Source organism: Zingiber officinale, chromosome 6B, assembly GCF_018446385.1.
Source record: "Zingiber officinale cultivar Zhangliang chromosome 6B, Zo_v1.1, whole genome shotgun sequence".
NCBI lineage: Eukaryota > Viridiplantae > Streptophyta > Magnoliopsida > Zingiberales > Zingiberaceae > Zingiber > Zingiber officinale.
In genome coordinates this window covers 94857124-94879495 of record NC_055996.1, presented here as the reverse complement: position 1 = coordinate 94879495, position 22372 = coordinate 94857124, and the positions used below count along the sequence as shown (strand labels likewise).

Genomic DNA, 22372 nt, shown 5'->3' with positions numbered 1-22372 from the left:
TTATATTTCATACTACAAAAATTATTTTTTAAAAAAAAAAATCATATGAATTTTATTTTATTTTTCTCTTCAAGGAGATCATGGTTGGACTTCACCCAAGAGATCTTAAAAACAGTAACTCCTTGAGAATTCAGTAGTAACGTCAACAAAGGTGAATATGAAAGTACTTGGGCCTATGAAAGTAATCACTCGAATACTACTTAAATTTGACATGACTCGACTTTAATTCATTGCAAATAAAAAAAAAACAACCTAATAAACATATTTCTGATATTAGGGATCAATAATGCAACTGCAATTAACCAAAGAACACATTTAAAATTATAAAATTATCAAAAGACACACATAACTTTTAAATTTATCAAAAAAAAATATTTATTTTTTATTTTACTAATATTAAAAAAAACACTGTGATACAACATTACAACATTTCTGTGATACTGACTTTTAAAGAATAACATTATTATGATATTGCATTTCAAAAATAAATAATAATGCTGAATTTTAAAGAATAACACTATTATGATATTACATTTCAAAAATTAATACTACTGTGACATGATTTTTAAAGAACAACACTATTATGATGATTGAAAATCAACACTACTTTAATGTTATTCTTTACTTTTATAAATCTTTAAATTAAATGTATCTTTTAAAAATTCCAGAACTTTAAATGCGTACTTTTGATTTTCTTTTCATATGAAAAACCTTTATCACCAGAGCAAGTTAATACTCTCAAAGTAAATCAGAAAATTGATAATAATCATAATCATAAGCGCTTCATTTTTGCCACTCTCGTACACCAACTCCTATTATGCATCACTAAAAAAAAACATAAGCATATTCTGATCATTATTTTAATCTGGTCCAACTAAAGCAAATGCATAATATCTATATTGCACCAACCAAAATGATAAATGTCAGAATTCGTATATTGGATCAGATTATACAACTCTTAACAATTTGACTACGGTACACGCTTTTAGAGATATAGTAGTATTTTTTTTATAACATGAGCATAAAAAAGGATTAACTAAACCAACACAAAGATCGTATATATGCTACAATATGCAAGTGAAGAAATTAATGAATCAGTTCTTCATAAGATTTTCTCTACCACAAAGCTAAACATTTGCGACGAGGAGCAGTCTCTTGTGCAACGCAACCAACAAGGCAAGAGCCCCATGATGCCTGTGTTGCTAGGATACTGTATGTCAGTTTCGCGTCCTTGAAGAGCCCTTAAAAACTCCTCTGAGCTTAAGTTTCCGTCACAGTTTGTGTCAAAGACATGAAAAATGACATCAACTACATTTTCAGTCAAAGAGATGCCACAGACCTAGAAACATTACCATTGCTTTGAGATGCATTCTGACAATTTTGAACCAAAAACATAGTATACTATAACAGGATTGTCTGCCCTGCCTATATGAAGCAACGGAAAACTGACAACATATATTCTTTTTTTAAAAAAAAAATTGGATAGGAGTGAACCAAATACATAAAGTGAAAAAAGGAACAGTCAAATACAGGTGAGACATAAACACATCCCACCATTATCAAACGTATATGCAAGGGGATGCAAACCAATACTAATACAACTTATCAACAAGAGATGTTTGCAAAGCAACAGTATTCGCTGATATCTAGGATGTCATGTCCAATACCTTATGATTTTTTTTAATTTTTATACAAGATTAACAGAGATCTGCTAAAATTGGTTTGTCTCGCTCCAATTCGGAATGCAGCCAAAGAAGTACCAAGAGAGTTGAATCTGATGAAAGTAGATTGGGGCACAATTCAATTCGTCCAAGGTGAACATAGTTTGATCCAAAGTAAATCAAAATCCAGTTGATTTTGATCAAGTTAGATGCAGTGCGGTTGAGATGAATGAATTTTTTAGGGGTGAAATTTGACCTCCCAAACTGAAAATAGTACTGTTCAATTGGCGGAGTAAAGTAGATGAGAGTTTGTTACATATTCAATTGGATCATTTAGCTTAACTAAGTCCAAAGTGAGGATATAGGCTTTATCTCTTTTTTTGTCTCTCACTGCAAAAAGCTGCTAAAGATTGCCGAAAGATTTTAAAAGTTGTCAAAAGCTCTGAAAAGGCTATCAAAAGTAGCCAAAATGATTAGAGTATTTCTCCTTTTATAGGCCTCAGGGTGAGCACCCTCTAATGTCTTTTGCCATATCACTGCTCAATTCTATTCAATTGAAGTGAATTAGTTAGCATTCACAACGTGGATAAGTGATCAGGTTACTAGGCGTCGAGCGAAGGTGTCCTTCGGGCGGCCTCCGGCCGCCTGCTCCGAACAAAAATTATAACCTGATGGGGACGGTGAACTCAGGAAGGGATCGTAACCATTTGCGGCCGGATCGCAGCCGCGATCCGGCCGTAAATGCGAGTGGCACATCCCCTGGACCACAAAAAGTGGTCCAGGAGATCCTGCCTCCATTAATTATTACTAGATACTTTTCCTTGTAGTACATGCCAAATGGATTGGATTTTGTGGCATGTATATAGTGATGATTTCGGGCAAAAAGTACTAGATTTCTACATCATTATATTATTATTTTCTAGATTTGTTATTTTTGTTTTGAATACCTATAATTTAACATATCCTAGCTGCTCCAACAAATCTGAGATTGTTCATGAATTATCATCAATGAAGCAATGAGAAAAGCTGTTGAAAGAGAATAGAATATCTTACATGAGATGCTGCACGTATGAAGTCTTGCTTTGTCAACAAACCATTTACTTTTCCATAACTAAAGATGGCCACTGACAATGGTTTCAATCTTTTCCGCAATTCAGCAAAAGCCTTGAATTCCTGGAAATTTCAAGTTCCACATAATTAAGAGGTTCAAAGATTAATCACCCAAGGAGCCAAGGAAAAAATTCCCACCTCGAAGCTAATGTGTATATTTCTAAGAGAACTACTATCTAATTCATCCACAAGATCTAATAACTTGTTTATATGGTTCATATCTGCAGAAGCAACCATTGATAAGGCAAAATCCTTAGCTGATATAGTTCCTCTTGATTTGAAGTCATAATGAGCAAACTCCAAGCGCACAATCTGAACATCATAAAAATAAAATAAATAAAAATCTTGTGTAATTCAAGACCAAAATACAAGTTAACTATTTTTAGTCATCAAAGATGAGCAACAGAACCAACGTGCAAAACCAAAGATTGAGACACGTCAACAAAGCTATAGAGGCCCATTTGTGAAGCTATATTCTTCTGAAGTCATCCGCAGATGATTTTCATTTTTATCAGAAGTCTAAAAGAACTTGGCCTCACTAGTTTATATTGACTTCTTAATGGCATTACAAAGAATTTTTGTCCTCTCTACATATGGCACTAATTCATTTTGAACCGATCCAAGCGAGCTTCAATATACTTCTCTTGTGACAGGCTATCTCTGAGCGGTCTCCAAGTAAGATGCTTCACCGAGACCATTCATTTTACAACCATATGTGCCTACTTATTCTCATTCCTACACACATAACACCAATCAACAACCCTACCATCCCTCAAAACTTTTATGTCCACCAAACACAAAACTTGCCAAGAAGGCAAGTCCTTACCATGCAAATATTTGACAGAAACTATAACCACCAACTCAACTTTTGGAGGCAAAATTGCAGCCCAGCATTAACAATAACCAATTCACCATGCACAACAAAAAGAAACCACTATTCTGCAAACAACATCAATCACACCAGCTGAAGGATCCACCACGAGATACCCAATATCTGCATCCTCTGAGCAGATACCCAAGCTACATCACAGAACACTACAACTGGCTACCACTCCATCCAACCAAGCCTCCTAGACAACCATGACCAACAAACATAGAGAATTGCAATTACCAAAAGGCCTGCTAAATTCATGCACCTCAGCCTCAAATATTTGGACACATTTCACACCACTGCCCTCATTTTGCTTCTTTGCTATTCCTAGGCTTCCAGAAATGTGAAACCAACTACAATATAGACCTTCAAAAGTGCAGGAGCGCCCTTATTACCACCAAATCCCTCCTCCAGCCACCTGCCTTCCAGCCAATTCACCCCTAAACTGAAACTTCCACCCCTTTGGCTTCTTCATAATGTCCCATACCTCCACAGCAAAGGGACATTTGAAAAAAAAAAGTCTATGCCCCTATAAATCCTCAACACAACTGAAACAAGGAGGCACAACACCCTCAATTTAGCACCTGACGTACTTGCATGAGAATGCATCTCTCAAACAGGTTATTCCATGTCATGACACCAACATCACTAAAAAAATTTAAGAAAGCATATGTAAAATTGCAAACTTCCTTGGAAAAGGAGTAAATTGCTAAATCTTACTTTTCTTTAAATTTAAGGAAATTGAAGATCAGTGACCATCAGAACAATGACCTAAACTGGAAATTTCTTAAGCCCCCGGGGCTATGGTGCAACGGCAGGGTCTAGGTTGTCACCCAGACACCCGCGGTTTGATCCCCAGCTATGACGAATTTGCAGGAATTTTTCCTTCAAATGGGGCATGCAACCAAATGATGCTGGACTTCTTGACCGCTCGCCGCGAACATTTCCCGATTTACCCTAGTGGCCTGTGGGAAAATTCCGTGGAGCCGGGTCGGTCACCCCCTGGGCTAACTGGGTTTATCATTTTTTTTAAACTGAAAATTTCTTAGAAAAATAAATCAATAAAGATACCTCCCTCATCAATATTAATATTATCCCATACAACTTCACACTCGGTAATGAAAGAACTGGATATTTAGATTTAATTCATCACGAAGGATTAAGTAAAAAAATCAAATTATTCTTTGATACAAAAAGAAAACTAATGCAAGGGAAAAGCAAGGAGTACAAGGGTCTCAAATGAAAGATAGCCAGTGATTCATAAACCTTATATCAAAAGGGAATGAATTACCTCATCATGCAACTCCCGAAGAAATTGAACAAACTTATCATGCTGGAGGGATCCCATCCCATCCTTGCCAAAAAAGTGCTCAATCAGACCTCCAGTCTCAATAGAACCACCAATGTTTAGACCAATCTCCAGTCCATTTCCATGAGAAGCCCCTTGTCTAGTATGAGCCCGCATTAAGTCCATCACTTTCATGAATTCATCTTTTTTTATCTCTCTGGTAAAAAATGAAAAAATATTGAGTAATGAAAATGAGGCCACGAACTTAACCAAACTAATATATTGTCTTTCTTGTGCCTCTTTTAGAATGATGTTAACCACCAGAAACAGAAAGTGTTCGGAGTAAAAATAAGGTAATTAAGTATATGAGAAAGAAATTATTTAATATCTTAGAATTTCAGATGTGCATACATGTTCAAAGACTAAATAACAGAAACAAAACAAACTTATTCCTAACACCAAAGGCAGATAACAGTCTTAATATTCACATGACGAAGGTTTTGATAAACTGGAAAGTAATCAGGATTGAAAAACACTTGCAGTGAAGCACATAGAACTATAATTAACTGGTGTATTAGGGAAATCACTGGTTTCTTGATTAAGAAAGTCTAAAATGTATACACATTCCAACAAACTGATTTCCCTAAGTCAACTTACAATACAATTTCAGCTCAGCTAAATGCACAGGACCAGATCATGCTAATGTCGCCATGTAATATGGTAAGATTCTGTCAATAATTCATAACAGTCCAAAGTTTCATATCCACTACTTTTTAAGATTATAAATAAATTTATATCACAATGACTAAAGTATACCTTCTCCCTTCCATTATGGGTGCACAAGTGGCGAGTATAGATTGAATGAGATGGTGTCAAAGAAAACTTAGGAAAAAGAACCATGCAAAGTACAGGAACAAAATATGATAAAAGATGGAACAAAGCCTACCCATCATTGTCAAGATCAAACATTCTGAAAGCAACACTGAAGCTTGATTCAGGAATGCTAAGTAAGGTCACAAAGAATATGTACCTAGAAAGGATGAAAAAAAATGTGGGGTGAGAATAAAAAATAACATAATGATTTATATAAGAGAAAATTATCTAGCTGCAGGAAGTGAATGTCTGAATTAAAGAACCAGAAGTCATTGACTTACTCTGGGAAAGATATAAGTCCATCACTATCAGTATCAAAAAGCATAAAAAAGGCAGAAGGACTGCAATATAATTCCCCAGGATTTCGCTCCCCTCTCAAATATCCTTCTCTAACTATGTTGGATTCTGATGGAGGAAAAACAGGAACAATTGCCCGCATCAGATCAGCAGGCTTCATAACAAGTTCTCCCTCCAAGTTTTGGCTTGATGCAAAATACTTGAAAATCTAAATGAAAGGGAAAAAAACATGGAGACAAGTAAACATATCACACTAGTCCCTAGTATTGAGCCAACCAAATAACTAAAATGTAGCATGATTGGAACAGGAAGAAAGAAATAGTAACAATGTATGATCATGTCTACACACAAAACAATAATGATGTATAATTGGTTAGGGTCAAATTCAAACAATAGCAATGAAAGGGAGAAAGAAATTTTGACGCTGATAATTAATTAATTTATCAATATCATCATGGAAGGGGAGCCTTGGCGCAACGGTAAAGTTGTTGCCATGTGACCAAAAGGTCACGGGTTCGAATCCTGGAAATAGCCTCTTGCAAAAAGCGGGTAAGATTGCGTATAATGGATCCTTCCCCGAGATCCCGCATGGCGGGAGCTTCGTGCACCGGTTGCCTTTTTTTTTATCAACATCATCATGATCAAGCAGTGTTATGCCAAACTCCCAAGTATTTGGGGGGTTGACTATGAGGATTTTCCCTTCCATTGAACTCTTTGCAAGAGGTTATATCATTAGTAATGTTCATATCAACTAGATCAATTTTTATTACATGATTAACTAATGTTTATTATGGTCTCCTTCCCCTTATATCTTCCTCTAATCAATTTAGCTTGTCCAGTTATAGAATTCATTTGATTACCTTTGACCATATTAACATCAACTTCACCTATTTTTTTCTCTTCTTTATCATCTACTGCAAATATACCTAATTCCTTTTTGGATAGTAGTATTTAGATTTTTTTTTTAAATAATCCGACATATCTATCTTTCTCTTCACTTCTATATCCAAAATGTAGCATTATAATAATTGACATAAATGTTGTAATACCCAAGTTTTAAACCCAACAGTTGAGACCCAATAACCCATCAACCAGAACCCACAAATCTGAATCCGATTTGAAACTTAACTCTAAGCTCCTGGTTCCTTTCCCCTTTTATGTTTGTGTAGAACAGATTGTTAGCACATGATCTCCTCTTTTGTGTGATCATCCCCTCTGGATCTGACAAAAACTATGGCTTTTCCCACATGTCAGCCTTTCTTCTTCAAAAAAAATGTGTATCTGATTCTCACCGCGCAAATCAGATTTCTTCCCCTCCTCCAAGAAGGCAACTCTCAAGCTCTTTCACCACCTTCACAAGATATGACATCAGCTTCACAAGAGATTGTAGATGTTTCATCCTAATTGCAAGCTTTTGCTTCTTGAGCATGGCCATTTCTCCCATCATTCCAATTATTGTAGATGGATACCATGCATAAAACCCATGATTAGCACAATATGAACGCAAAGTGATCCACAGTGAAAAAGGCAAGTTTAATCAGAGGCAGACACCAGAAGCAAGGGTAACCATTAGCACTCACAAGTCACAACAATAGGTTGTAAATAGATGGTGCTACAGTGTTATAGGGATCTGCACCTTTTTCAAAAACACAGAGTTAATGGAAAGCAACCATCTACTTCCACAGAGGCGGTTAGTTTAGCAGCTTCCAGAAGAGAGAGACAAACCACACATTTGTCTCTCCTCGGCAAGCCAAGCCAAGCACATTAGTCGAGCCACATCTTCCACTGGCCAGCTGAACCTCAAAACTTCAACATTCACCTCCAATGATCCAAGTGCACCTTGGGCAAACTAACCCATCCCCCAAAAGCTAACATCCACTCCAACCGAAATGCATCCCACCTTGGCAGAATTTTATAGCCTCATATGGCACCTCAACTGAGTCGTGATCACTTCGAGTGAGTTGCATTAGCCCACACTCCACCTTGACCAAACATAACTTGTACTCATCTGATTACATGCTTCCTTTGTGGTTCGAGCCTAATTAATGCATCTGGCATACTACTTTTATTTGTTGTAATCCTATTGTAACAGCCCCTATTTCCAGTGAAAAGTACAAGGCCAATCAATGGTTGTTAGGGGCAACAATAATTTCTCTCCATCTTCCTCATGTCTCAACCAAGTTGATAATTTATCATAGTGACTAAATACTTTAGCAACTATCTTGACGGAGGCTACATTTTTGCTCATCTAACATCATGACGTGCAACTACTACTTCCATGGCCGATCTCGTAGATTTGATGGCCTTTGTCTAAGGTGAGTTCACATTTGGCATCTCCTTTTTGTTGTTTTTAATGGTTGTGGTGTTGTTGAATGGTGAAAATAAGAGATTTGATAAAGTAGATTAGATTTGTTATTGAAGTGATGAAATCTAGCTGCAACACTGAGTATGCTTGGGTACCTTTGATTTGTTCTCTTTAATTCATACTTTTTATCTTTGTTTCTCATAGTTGAGGAATGAGATTTGATTTACGAGGAAAGATGGGTGTTATTGTATCAATTTTTTTTATCTTCTCCACTTTACAAATGGTAATTGTTCTAGGGTTGAGTCAAACATTCTTAATGGACCAAAATAGTACATATTGAGTTCAAATATGATCTTAATTTGTGATTTAGAATTTGCAGAGGGTCATTAAATTGTTTTTAAGCTGATAATGCCTGATAGTTTGAAACAACTCACCCTTCAGTTAAAAAAAAAATACAAAAGATCTTAGTCTCATGAACCCTTATTTATCAAAAAATGATAAAGTTTTAGCCTTAAGAAATTTAGAAAAAATATATTTTATGAAGCTAGGGGTTTTGAGAAATATAAAAGAGAGTGAAGAAAGATGCACATTCTGAGAAGAACCAAACTAGGGAGTGTGATTTGGAAAAACAAAGTAAAAGTTAGGCACTTTGCTCGGGAGTTTTGCCTTTAATGATCATTACACATTGTCTAATATCATATATTTTAGAGAAGGGCTACGTATCAAAGGATTATATATATAGAAAATGCTCTTTTCCTTGGTAAATGGAATATATGGTTGTCGTACATTATAAATAAATGCTTCATTTACTTTAATTTTCTTTTACTAAGCATATATGCAAATTCAATCGTAGTTGATAGAGCCATAGAGGTAAAACAAATAATCTACTAATTTAGAAGAAAATGGTTTTCTTCAATTGTCATTAGCAAGCAAAAGTTCAATGTACATAAATGTTATATTATTCATTTTTTTAAGGACCTAGTTGTGATTTCTAAAAATTTACAAACTTATTTGCAAAATTGCAAATTTAATTAGCCTAATCCTCCTTCCTAAACATGTACATCATTGACTCCTTTCCCAGTCATGACACCCATGTCACTGTCAGTCATGACACCCATGTCACTGTCCATGTCGTTGTTGCCCGCGTCGCAGCCACCCATGTTGTCACCCACATTGTCACTACAACACACATTGCTACTGCTCACATCATCGTCACCCATGCCCTCTTGCTTCTCTTCTCTCTCTCATTCATTTTCTTTCACCTCTTGTTACATAGCGCCATCATCGCCGCCCAGCTAGAGTTGTTTGCCATTGTAGCTATAGCAATTGCGTCAGAGGTGATCACCATAACTATCACTGCCTTGTGCCAAGTTTCCACACATGTTTGTCATCCTCGGTTAATTATAAAGGTTTCACCTTGCTCCCACCTCCTTTCCTCACAATAAAGGGCCTAGCGTCCTTCGGGTTTTTTTGTTTTAGCTTGCATGCAACATTACCTCCCTTATCTGTCATTGCAACCGCTGTAGCAGCATCTAAGGCTGCTCTGCATATGCAGTCTCTATATATAGTTTAAAAGGTATGATTGCCGAGGTGAAATTTTCATATTTTGTTGGACATGGGTTGGAAATAGGGGAACGGATGAGAGGTTTTTGGAATTTAATCATAGTTGGAGATAATTGTGTTGTATGCTAAATAGTATCTAATAAAATATTAGAATTGGTGTCCATAGTTTAAATTTCTTATTTTGTATAAACTTCTGGTAATTTTGTTTGCATTGTAATATAAATTCCTTTTTGGTATACACTATATAATAAAATATTAGAATTGGTGTCCATAGTTTAAAATTCTTATTTTTTGTATATACTTCTGGCAATTTTATTTGGCATGTGATATATGTTCCATTTTAGTGTACCCTTCCTTTTTGGTGTACCCTTGTAGATCCACTTGTCTGAGGAGTTTAGAGTTCACTAGAGTGAGCCAGTGCAATCTAAGTCCTCTATCAGGTGGTATTTCCTACTCAATTCTATTTAGCATTTTCTTGTACATGATTAAATTAATGAAACATAATTAGAAGATTATCTTATATTGATGAATATGTTGTTTTCAAAGGGAAAAACTTTAGAAGACAATATTGCATGATAAAATCGAGGTTAAAGAGGTGATTAAAGAGAATGAAAATCTATTTAATAGTTCCTTGTACATGCATCCTGATATACCTTTGGATATTTGCTTCGTGTTGTACATTGAGATATTTGCTTCATAGTATATACATTTGGATATTTGTTTCTTGTTATACATTGGGAGGGTTTATTTTTTGTTTTTTATTTTTTTGGAAACCACTCTACACTCTTACCTTTGATACTTATTATTTCAATTGTTTGTCTTTTTATGATGCTCTTAGTTCTTATTGATTTGTGCCTGCGTACCATTGTTGTTAGTGATAACGCAGACTTATGAAGACTTGATAGGTGATAGAAACTTGGATAGTACCTTAAAGGAACTTAATCCACCTTGAGAACACTAAAGAACTAAAAACACAAAAGCTTATGTAACATAAGATGGACAATGTGTAATACTATAAAGAGGAAACTTGGATAATAATGTCATGATGCTGAATGAATATGAAAACAATAATTTGTGGATCTTTGTTGTTGCCTTCTATAATAATAGATTGTACATATTTTTTCTTACACCCATTTTGCACTAGTGTGCTCATTCTCCACTTTTCCTGACCTTCAGATTCACAAGCTTGAAATGATTTTCGAGGCCTAAGATGTTCATGCTCAGAGATACCCTATTAATGTCCATCCATTTTATTTCTCTTATTGCATGGATTGTTTCTTTATGCATTTTAATTTTGTGAGTTTCTTTATATTAGTTAGTATGGGTATTATGATAGTTTAAAATTTCGAACGTATTGGTGTTTCGGAATAATATGGTTTCAGTAACGTATCGAGCCGATATGATTTCGATACAAAAAAATAAAATATTTTTTTAAAAAAGAAAAAAAAAATGTTGGATCTCGGTGCCCTGCAAGCCCGTGGAGGTTGTTGCAGAATCATGGCAGCTTCCACAATCCCGCAAAGGTTGTCGTGGGATCCCGGTGCCGTGGGATCACGACGGCCTCCGTGACCCTATGAAGGTCGCCGCAAGATCGTGCCCACAGTGCTAGTGTCAGACAGCGGTTGGAATGACAAATTCCACCCATTTCATCCAGCATAGTACAAAATTTTAAACCATGAGTCTCACATAAAGGAGATATAATAAGATAATTGTTAAGATAAAAAATGACGAATTAGTTGTAATTGAGAGCTTTTAACTATTTAAGATCATTTTACAAAAGGATAAAGGGCTCGAGAGAAATGCCTTATATAAAATGAAGGGTAACGTTGCGTCTTTGTGATCCTAAAATACCTTTAAAACTTAAAAGGAAATTCTAAAAATGGCGATTAGATTTACTATATTATATGGAGTTGAATGTTGAGTTATGACTCAAGCACATGAGTAAAAGATAAGAGTTATAGAGATCAGAATATTAAGGTGGGCATGCGAGCATACGAGGACGGAAAAGATAAGAAATAAAAACATAAGAGAGAAAGTCATGGACATGCCCATTGAGGGAAAACTCTAAAGGGTGCACTTAAGATGGTACACACATGTACTTAGGCGATCAATAAATGCTCCAATTAGGCATTGTGAAATTATGATAAATATACGCATTAAATGAGAAAGTGAAACGTTAAAGAATACTTGTTTAGCAACGAAATCAAGATAATATGAATTTGAATATAAATGATTATATAGTAGGAAATAGAGCACAAGAGAATCCATATAGTCAACCCCACTTAATGGGATAAGCCTTGGTTGTTGTTGTTATTATAGTATGAGTCTAGTTATGCTTGTCATCATGAGTGAGACATTTTGTCAACATATTTTTATATTATTTAATAGAAACACTCAACATTTATTATTGTTACAGCTTTATGCACCCTTTAGTGGTTCTATTCTATGGTTATGATGTAATGATTGATGTTGTCATGAGCAAGAAGGCTATCTCTTATATAAGGACACTCCTTTGGATTATAAGGGTAAAATAAGAGTTTCATTTTTAGGCCATCATGAAGAAGTAAACATTATTAGGGAGATACAACAACCAGTCAAATTAGGTTTAAAAGAGCCAATGAGTTAATGTAAGAAATAGAAATGTTAGTATGCCATTGATTTCTTAGCAGTTTTTTTTATTCTTTTTTGGAGAAATAATATAACAAATAATATGTGCAAAAACCACTAAAAGATGAAGGAAAGTGAAGCATCATGTACCAACTAGATGAATCTCTTTAGGACAACATACCATGTTATGATTTGTTGATTCATGGAGTTTATGTGGATAAATAAGTTGGAAACATTAAACATTAGTAGTGATTAAGATAGAATCAAAAGGAGTTTGAGGTGTTTCTTGTGATAATTTTCCTACAACTTAACCAAAAATTAGCCAAGAAAATAACAAAAATAAATTGGCACATAAGAAATTGTTGTTGGAGCACATCCAATGTTCCTCCAAACACTTCAGTGAGGATCAACTTATAATACTTTTAGGTTTAGGCACATGAAGCTTGTCTGAAGTGTTTAGAGGACTCCAGAGGAGATCCAACTCTTGTTGGTATCCTCAAATTAGTTCCCATCTCATTTCATTAAGAGTATTATCTATATCCTCAGGTTTAGTATTCCCAACAAAAAATTGTAGTACATTTCCATTACTATTAAATACCACTGCAATATAAAAAATAATAATTTCTATATAGATTATTTTTATTCTCCAATGTTTGCTAAATTCGAAGGGGAGTTTTGGCGCAACGGTAAAGTTGCAATCATGCGACCTGGAGGTGGGTTCGAGTCTCAAAAATAACCTCCTACAAAACATGGTTAGATTACATACAATAGACCCTTTCTTAGGACCCGCATCGACGGGAGCTTCGTGCACTGGACTGTCTATTTAATGTTTGCTAAATTCATTGAAACTAGACACTTTGAAATTCTTGAACTTTATGGAGGTGGAATAGAACATACAATGTGGCCAAAAAGGCATTTTATGCTAACCATGTTTTGTTCCTGAGTCCTTGTTTCCTTTCAACAATATTATCTCAACTGACAATGCAACATTCCTTCAGGTGCGTGAATAAGCTAGTAATGTAACCATTAGCTGTTTTGATATGCAAGGCAAGAAAATTGCATGACTGCAAGTTGAGTAACAACATAGGACATTTGGATGATGGAGAAATATCCAACAATGCACATTGCTCTTTTGGAGGAATGGAATCTGCAGGAGGATTTTGACATAGATGGAGAAGAGCTGAAGCTAAGAGGCTTGGATTCTCTATCCTTCATAGAAGGCATAATTGTTGCTAGGTTCAGTGTGAAGGCTGATTTAGTTACATTGTCCATTCAAAGTTCATAGCCATATATTGCTTCATATTCACTTCAACTTTAAAGGAAACTTCCTGGAATTCCTTAAAGCACTCAATGCTTTATTTAGAATTCATTCTTCAGTATCACTCCGCTTAAGTATATAGGGGAGCTGTGGGTTCAATTTAATTGCAGAAATAACTAGAGGACAAGGAAACATATCACGTAGGCTCAAACCAGTAGACTGAATTGATTTGTCAAGGGAGAATTTGACAATGAGAAAAAATAATCATATTAGTTCTTTAGGTTAACATGCTACTGGCATCTCTTTTATTTGAACTTATTTTGCATTTCTGTGAAATTCATTCTTGCCAATATTTTCTATCTCATTTCAATGACAAGTTCCGTGCAGCTATTATCACATTATCTAGTCAGGTTTCAAACTGTAACTCCAATCAGGTTGAACCCCTAGCTCTCTTTTGTGTTAGGAGCTGACTTGATATGTTAATTGGGTTCAATTGTTTTATGGTAGCAGTAGATAACTTATGAGATTTGCCAAAAGCATAGAAGGTGAAAACTTTCATCTCCTCGATCTAACTTGGGTAAGAGCCTTTCTTTTGGTTGTTGCTTATTGGTTGTGATAAATTATACTAGAAGCTTTATATTAGGTTTGATATGCAATCAATGTAATAAGTGTATGGTGGAACTAGTATATGGATGTTTGGTCCAAGGTTTAAAGTCTTAACTTGTATTGGAGTTTTGGTCCCTGGCTAGAATGAAATAGGTTCATTTCGTTTTGCCAGTGCCAAATTAGTGTCGGTCACTCCAATGGGGAGTAGAGGGGAAAGAAGTGAAGGAGAAAGAAAAGGAGTGAGGAGGTGGCATGAAACGAGGGCTAGAGCTAGGGCAAGGAATGCTCAAGCAAGTAGATAGGGATGCTCGAAAGGCATTGTGGAACGATGAAAGCCACTCGTGGTTTGATCATAAAGCCTGGACGACAAGAGAGGAAAACTAAGAAACCATCGTGGCTTGGAGAAAAGTCAGAAAGCATTCATAGCTCACTCGTGAAGCTTGGGCAAGGCAAAGAGGAAAGTTCAGGAGGCATCACAAAATAGCAAGCAAGTGATGAGGATACTCACGAATGAAAGAAGAGCTCACAACGAAGAATTGTTCATGTGGCAAGGTTTTGGTGGATCTTGTATGTTGATCAGTGAGTGGAATAAAAAAAAAATTTGCTCATGCCAACTAGCATGAGATGAAATTCTATACCATGGTTTGTTCTACTAGCAACATGCAGTACCTACGAGTGAAAATGGTCACGGGACTGGTACTCAAATTTTTATTTATACCTCAAACTCTCATATTCATTTAAATATCCACTATCAATATCCAATTAAATTCTCTCTTGAGATTGAGTTGATAAATGGTACTCATTGGTAGGTACATGATTTAAATGGTTAAGATATAAGGTACATATAATTGTAAGCAAACTTGAACCTTTTATCATTAAGCATAATTGAATACCAGAAACTAACTTGAATGGGTCAAGAGTACTCCATTATCAGGTATCCATTACCATTCCTACCTACAAGGAGAGCAAGTAGTGATTTGAGGAATTAAAAACCCCTAGTGAGTTGTTTGGGTGGCAACAACAAGCATTGTTGTTTTTTTTTCTCTTCTCATCAGCAACCAACCTCAGCATCTTCTCTTTTTGCAATCCATAGCAAGTGAGAATTATAATCAGGTGCTACCCCTCAATTTGAGAATGGTATAAGAGGTTTCTCTAATGATATTGGGTAATGACATTCCTCTTGCTTAGATCAATATGTTCAGTTTTTGAGCGAGCAAGCACATATCCTTAATTGTCCTTCTAGCAATTTAATTGTGTGGAGAGAATCACATTATTGTGATCTTTTTGAAGACCATATGTAATTATATTCAGCCCCAAGTTTTATCCACAAACCTGTAGATTGAGTTATGAAAGTGTTTAAGGATGCATTTTAGGGGGAAAAAAGAGTCAAATTAGAGGTTCCTCTTTAGAGGTGGGTGTTCTAGTTTGTTTTTGCATACAACATCATTCTGCACAATTAAACTGTCAAACACAATTGGACGTCTCATTTAAAATTTGTCCTATTTTTATAATTGGGTTAATGAAATTTTATGACATGAAATGGGGTAACACCAGGTTCAATACAGAACTAGAACATGTGGTAGAATAATTGGTGAATTCATCTTGTTTATTTTGTAGTAATTTGAAATTAATTTCAGAGGGTTTATTTTCGAAAATTACTTAAACTTTCTCTCCTATTAACCATACTACTTGTTCATATTCCACCATAACTATTATTTCATCTTTCAATATTGAACTGTGATTGAAATTCTATCGCAGCTAGAGAATATTTTTGATGGCCTTCTCCTTAATTTTCAGTGCTTGCATGAAAGTAAACTATAAATAATTAAGTTGTGCAACAAGGAACAAAAAAAACCATGTGGAGAGAAATATAACTCAGGCACACATAACATGATATGGCCTTGAGTTGCTTCGTTGGCATGTACACAAGCATTAAGCTGCTAGCACATTCCAATTAACCGCAGGTGAATGAGCATCTTCAGACTGTTATACCGGAATTTGAGTGTCTGCAAATAACCACTCATGTAGTGTTAAAGTACCAAGGACCACAGCCATCGGTCCAACACTCAATATACAATAGTTGTATAACTAACAAAGTGATAATCATGCTTATCAACAAGATTGTGTTGTAACCTAATAGATAACAGAATACCTAAACTTCAATGTGAATTGATGAAAGTGAAACATGTGAATTAGATTATGTGCATAAGATGATAAAAACTTATGAGTAGAAATGGTAAAAGCTTACCTAATGAATATTAATATAAAGAAGAGTGAAAATGGTGGGAAGACATTATTAACCAAGCTACTTAATCTAAGCTATGTAATCAAGACAAATAGCTCATAGTGCATGAGGTGAGGCATTGAACCTATGCACATTAGTTAGGCCATTGGCGCATGTATCAGAGAATGCACTTTTAATTTATGGACTTGGCTATAGTGTTTCATACTAATAGAGATGTAATTAGTGACAATTTAAAGTAGATAATCAGTGATAGATTTAAAACTTGTTCATTTTAATCCATTCAATAGATTAGAATATCATGTTATGCTAGTCAACACTGGAAAAAAAATATTCTGTTCCACCTATTGAATGACATGAGGAACTCACTAGGATCCCTAAACACAACTGCAATGACTCCTAAATGGCTTCAAGCAAGGTGAGAGGCCGTGATGGAACAAGGTGATGTTGACTTGCTTTCGCAACACTTAAGGGTCTCACATGAAGCAACAACGATGCAGTGGAGTGACTGGCTTCTGCACTGGTATCATAGTGGTGAGTCTCTGAGATGGCAACAAGCTTCCCTAACAACTTAGAGGCTTCCACAAGGTACATAATCCTCCTCCTTTGTCACCTAGTTCTCTTTTGTCATCATTCGTTCTCTTCCACTAAGGATTTGTGCTCAGCACAACCACCAACACTAGCATTGACATGGCCAACATATTTAGTTCCGGTTGTAAACTGAAACCCTAACACAAAATGAGATTTCAATACTTGATCCATGCATATCTATTATTTACCTAATGTGAGTATTTATGTTCACTCCCCTTATTCTTATTTTTAGCCTCCAATTTAAGGTTAGTTATAAAGTTGGCGGTGGCATTGGTTATAATTTTCTCGTTTAAGGTACCTTGTTTAGCTAGGTTATTTGCTCTAATATTACTTTAGATGTGCATGGTTTGGATGGGGCATGACACATGTATTCAAACTTGAATTATTCAAACAAATACCAGATGTAACGAAGGGACACGTCACTGAAGATAGTAAATAAATTGAACATTCTAACAGCTTTGCAAGAGCTCTTAGCAATGGTAAATCCTTAGTCATACGAAAGGAAAGGAGAACAGCTATCACAAACCCTTTTTTTAGAAAAATAAGTATTAAAAAGATTACCTTCTCAGGAGAGCTCAGAATTCTTATGCGTTTCTCATATTTGAAAAACACCTTTCTACGGTATGAATCTGCATGCATATATAATTATATATCATTGTTCAGTCCATCAAAATTACTAAAAAAAAATTCAAAAACTCGATTGTTAAGTTATACTGTGAAAGAAGCAGCAGACAGGACTTAGCAAGCAGTGATATAAACTTATTCACTTAAATACACACTGATATTGAGCATGCAGCAAATTTTTGTCCTACTTATATCCATAGCAAGCTTACATCAACATGTTGAGCATGCAGAAATAATTAGAAACTACACCACCAAAGTCATGGTATTTTATGTCTTGCCATATCAATTAGCATCTTGATCAAGCAGGCTTTTTGAATCTTAAGCACATGCCTCATATAATTAAACAATGAGATCAAGCAGCCCTTGCAACTGTGTTTTATGCAACTTATGTTAGACTACATCAACATTTAAGTGGAGAGTACTTTGCCGTGCATCTAATGTAACACAAAGCAACCTACTCAAGCACATGCTAGAGCGGCGGTTAGATCCTCTCGAGCAACTTGCTTTGATACCAATTATAGGAACGTGTAGGAATGACAGGAGTGAATAATGTTTTTAAAGATTTTAAAACTATTTTAACAGATTTTCAAAACTTGTCTAGATTTGTTTTGAAATCAAAGTCATATGAGTAACACAGCAGAAAAATGAATGCTTTTCACATCGATTTTGATTTTGAAATCAATTTGGTTTTTCAAAAACTTTAACTAATGAATAAGTAAAGAAAGCAAGAACGAGAGACACAAATATTTAACATGATTTGGAAACCCTCAGGTCTTCTTCATGGACTATAACTCGTTCGGCAAGAAACTCCTTGAAAAATCACTATATTTTCTCTTTTTGGGGAATCTTTTCAAGGCAGAGAAATCTTTACAAAACCCACAGTGATAAATACGGCTTTAAAGAAGTTCTTTATAGCAAGAATAATAGCACAAAAGATGACCTACAAAGAAAGAAGACGTAAAAAACTAAACAACAATATAAGAAATTAATCTAATTAATGTACTGAACTGCTGAAAAAATTTGAGAAGCGCACCGCCTTTAGAAGAACTCTTAAAGGGTGTAATGAAGTGAGAATTGAAGCTTATCGATGTATTGGTCAAGCTACATCAAGTCCCCTTTTACAGAGGTTATTTGGTATAATTTAGTGACTACCTTACCATATTGGTCAATCAAATCCAAGGGATTCGGTTGTTATCCACAATGATAGTTATTCGGGGTTTAGTTGACTAATTGATCTTTTTAGTCGACTAAGCAATCTGGTCAACCACAATATGCACCCTGGTCGACTAGAAACCTACCACGTAAGACACTTCGTCCACCTTTGGACTGCATCATTTGCTTACTGTCTTTTGGTCAACCACCTCGTACATTGGTCAACTAACCTGGATAAGTTTCGAGACTTTATCTCTATTGCAATCGTATCTCCTGGCCACGTCATTTGCTGATTGGGTCTTTAGTTGACTAACCGTTTGGTTGACTAAACTTGTATAACTTATCCGTTGATCAGTTTTTCTAACTGACTTTGTATTTGGTCGACCACCTTGCCATTGTGGCTGACTAGCTTTGATTTTTTTCATGATAAAGTTAATTCTTTATTGATTGCTTCGGTTGACTATGCCTTTGGTCAACTACATAGACACTTTTGGTCAATCAACTTGAATTTTATTGAGTTATCAAATTTGCTAACTTTTTGGTTGATTGTTTCGTATTTGATTGACTAACTTTTGTAGCTTGGTCGACTAACTCAAATTAAATTTAGTCATTAGCTTTTTTGAATTTTTATGTTTACTATTTCTAATTTGGCCGACTAGCTCCTATAATTTGGCCGACTAACCTTGTGTTGTTTAATATGAAATAATCCAAAAATATTCAACATATATATCAAATAAATTGATAAATATGAAATAATGTTTCATCGACTAGAATTATGACTTAATTGATTGGAATTAGCCAAATTCGGACTTTGACTTTAAAGCACATGTTGGTTTTTCATCAAGTCATACGCCTAAGTTGCAAAAAAGCTATCCTCGTACCAAAATAAAGATTGCTCTTTTACAACCTTCTTTGCTAGAAGGTTCTCTCCCAGTATCCCGACCTACTGGGACCTCTTTTCAAATGTTGGGTCTACTTTAACCTATTTGGATTTTATCTTTGCATGCCAAATCTTCGATCTACTTTGACCCATTTGGATTTTTCATTTGTGCCAACTCTTGTTGAATTTTCATATTACTCTACAATGTATCCAGTCAGATTTTCCTACACCTACGCACTTCAAGAAACAACTAAGTTTAAACTCTTTGTTATACATCAAAACACTGGTCAAATTACTTATTGTCTGCTTGCACCAACAATCTTAACTTAGAGAGACTTGACCTTTAATAATTCTTGATTTAGTTGACTGAATGGTGCCTTAAGTCGACTGTGGTTTAGTCAACCATGTAGTCCACTCAAGCGCTTCAACCAACGAACATAATTTTTTGCTTGGGGCAATGGTTAGTGTCAATCAACTTATTGTGGCTGGGTTGACCCAGTAATTGACTTAAATTGATAAGACAACAAACAAAATATTCTTATTCATAGATGAGCCAATCAAGCAGTCGACTGATCAGGGATCAATCAATGACCAGATCGAGTTGACTGCTGCTACAATAGAAAAGCTAATGAGAGTCATTAATACAACAACAGTTTGACGACTTATGGCCACAGTGCATATTCAATGGCGTATTCCAGTCAAGTAGACTAATTGATGTCAACACAACACAATTAATAGTCAAGAACAAGAGAAGTTGGATGAAGATCTATAAAAAGGAGTCATAGAGGAGATTTGAAGGCTAATATTCCCATACTATTGCTAAGCCTTATTGTACACTCCTCCTTTTCACTCATGTGCTTCAAATTGTAATCATCCAAGAGCTTGTAAGAGGTTTCTCCACCTCTGAAAATTGTCCAAGAAGGGGCAAGCATAGTGGGCATTCAAGAGCAATCTACTAAAGCATCATAAGCCGTGGCGTGAGAACGATGGCTCTGAACTACATTAAATAAAATTGTTAGCCAGTTTGCTTTGTATTTTCATTTTCCATTGTGTATTTGATTTGAATTAAGCTTGCAAAGTCATTAGCAAGATTCTTTTGTGTAATTGCAGGAAGGTTTGATATTCGCCCGCTAGCTTCTCCGGTGATCTCTCTAATCCAACCAGTCCTAACACCCACCACATTTTTTTTACAACAATGGTCGTGAATGATCAACAAATATTCATCTGTTAGAATACCGTGTGATGGCTCACTTTCCACGATTATTCTCAGTACTTAGACAGCCATAACTAAACCTAATGATTAGCATTTACTTGCACAGGAAGGTCTCCAGCAAAGCACGTTGACATGAAATTGTGGAAAGGCTTCTACATAAAAGTAGATAAAAAAATCGTAGAATTAAACACCAATTAACAATTTTCCCTCTTTTCTAATTAAAAGTTGATATTTGCCTGGCGGTAGACAGTGAAGCAATTTCCAGCATCTGACAAAAAAAAACAACGAATCGACAGAGGAGAATACAAACCTGCAAGAAGATATCTTGGCTTCTTTTCCATCTGTGCTTCATTTCGGCAGACCTGCTCGTTCTGAAGTAAATCTGAGTCAGCGAAGGAAAGCCAGGAGCCGAGGGACGATGAGGACCAAGGAAACAACCAGAAGCCAAGACCCGACGCGCCAACAGCCAGCGCCGTGGCAACCGTTCTCCCGAGCTGTCCCAGGTCGCGATCGGAGGACCTACTCTCTTTATCCGCGGCTGCAAAGCTGGCGAACCGCGCGGAGGCCCTGCTCCTTCTGATCGCAGACCGACGAAGGACCGCCGCAAGGGAAGGTCGCATGAGAGATTGGATGAATTGCTCGGGGGAAAAAAGAAAATTGGAAATCGAGAGAAATGGAGACCGGAGAATGGAGAGGAAGCAGAGTAGCTGCAGAGCCGCAGGATCCCGAGGCGAAATGTTTAGCGGTTTTTATGTAGTTTGCCGGAATTGGGTGAAGCCAGCCGTAAGGATTCGCTATTGCCACACGAATTGATTGAGTTTTTATTATTGAGAAATTAATTAATTGTGATGAAAATCTCAAACCGATCCGGCCCAAAATTTTATTCTTTCTTAAATACCCTTTTAGAGTTTCTTAATTGTAAAAGTACCGTCATACGATTTTCCATCTCTTATTGACCGACTCCGCTGCCCTGTTATTTGAAAATGGAATTTTAAAAAGTGAAAATTGATGAGTTAAATGTTAGAAAATATGCTTTTAATTAGTCAAGTTCAAATGTGTGTTTGATAAAGAATTTAAATTAAATTTCATCAATGTTATGAATATATGTGATTCGGAATCGGTGTCGGACAGGGATCAGTGACAAAGGTAAGAACATTGATGAATAGAGGATTGAGCTTCTGGACCCGAAGATACGCTGCAGACTTTTAGATCTTCGAAGGGAGCAAAGAGG

General features: G+C 35.8%; 1 protein-coding gene across 2 annotated transcripts; it reads right to left on the bottom strand.

Annotated features, from left to right (window-relative positions):
- Positions 1-875: 875 nt before the first annotated feature.
- LOC121993233 (calcium uptake protein, mitochondrial-like) lies at positions 876-21919 on the bottom strand. Of its 2 annotated transcripts, none has more exons than XM_042547945.1 (8): positions 21452-21919; positions 17834-17901; positions 6085-6308; positions 5877-5960; positions 4934-5147; positions 2910-3083; positions 2715-2834; positions 876-1259 (listed from the first exon to the last, which is right to left on the bottom strand). In XM_042547945.1, the coding sequence occupies exons 1-8, from the start codon at positions 21759-21761 to the stop codon at positions 1218-1220; spliced, it is 1236 nt and encodes a 411-aa protein (XP_042403879.1). In that variant the 5' UTR covers positions 21762-21919; the 3' UTR covers positions 876-1217. The 2 variants fall into 2 exon arrangements, with proteins under 2 accessions (XP_042403879.1, XP_042403878.1); XM_042547944.1 differs by having other exon boundaries at positions 876-1339; positions 21452-21918.
- Between the last annotated feature and the right edge of the window lie 453 nt (positions 21920-22372).

What these genes read in the sequence shown, in the direction of transcription:
- LOC121993233 (XM_042547944.1), bottom strand. Translation starts at nt 21,761, where the DNA reads ATGCGACCTTCCCTTGCGGCGGTCCTTCGTCGGTCTGCGATCAGAAGG. An exon ending in TTCTGAGCTCTCCTGAGAAG is followed by an intron (nt 6,309 to 17,833) that starts GTAATCTTTTTA and finishes CCTTTCATTTAG; the next exon opens with ATTTTCAAGTATTTTGCATC. An exon ending in GGACTTATATCTTTCCCAGA is followed by an intron (nt 5,961 to 6,084) that starts GTAAGTCAATGA and finishes CATCCTTTCTAG; the next exon opens with GTACATATTCTTTGTGACCT.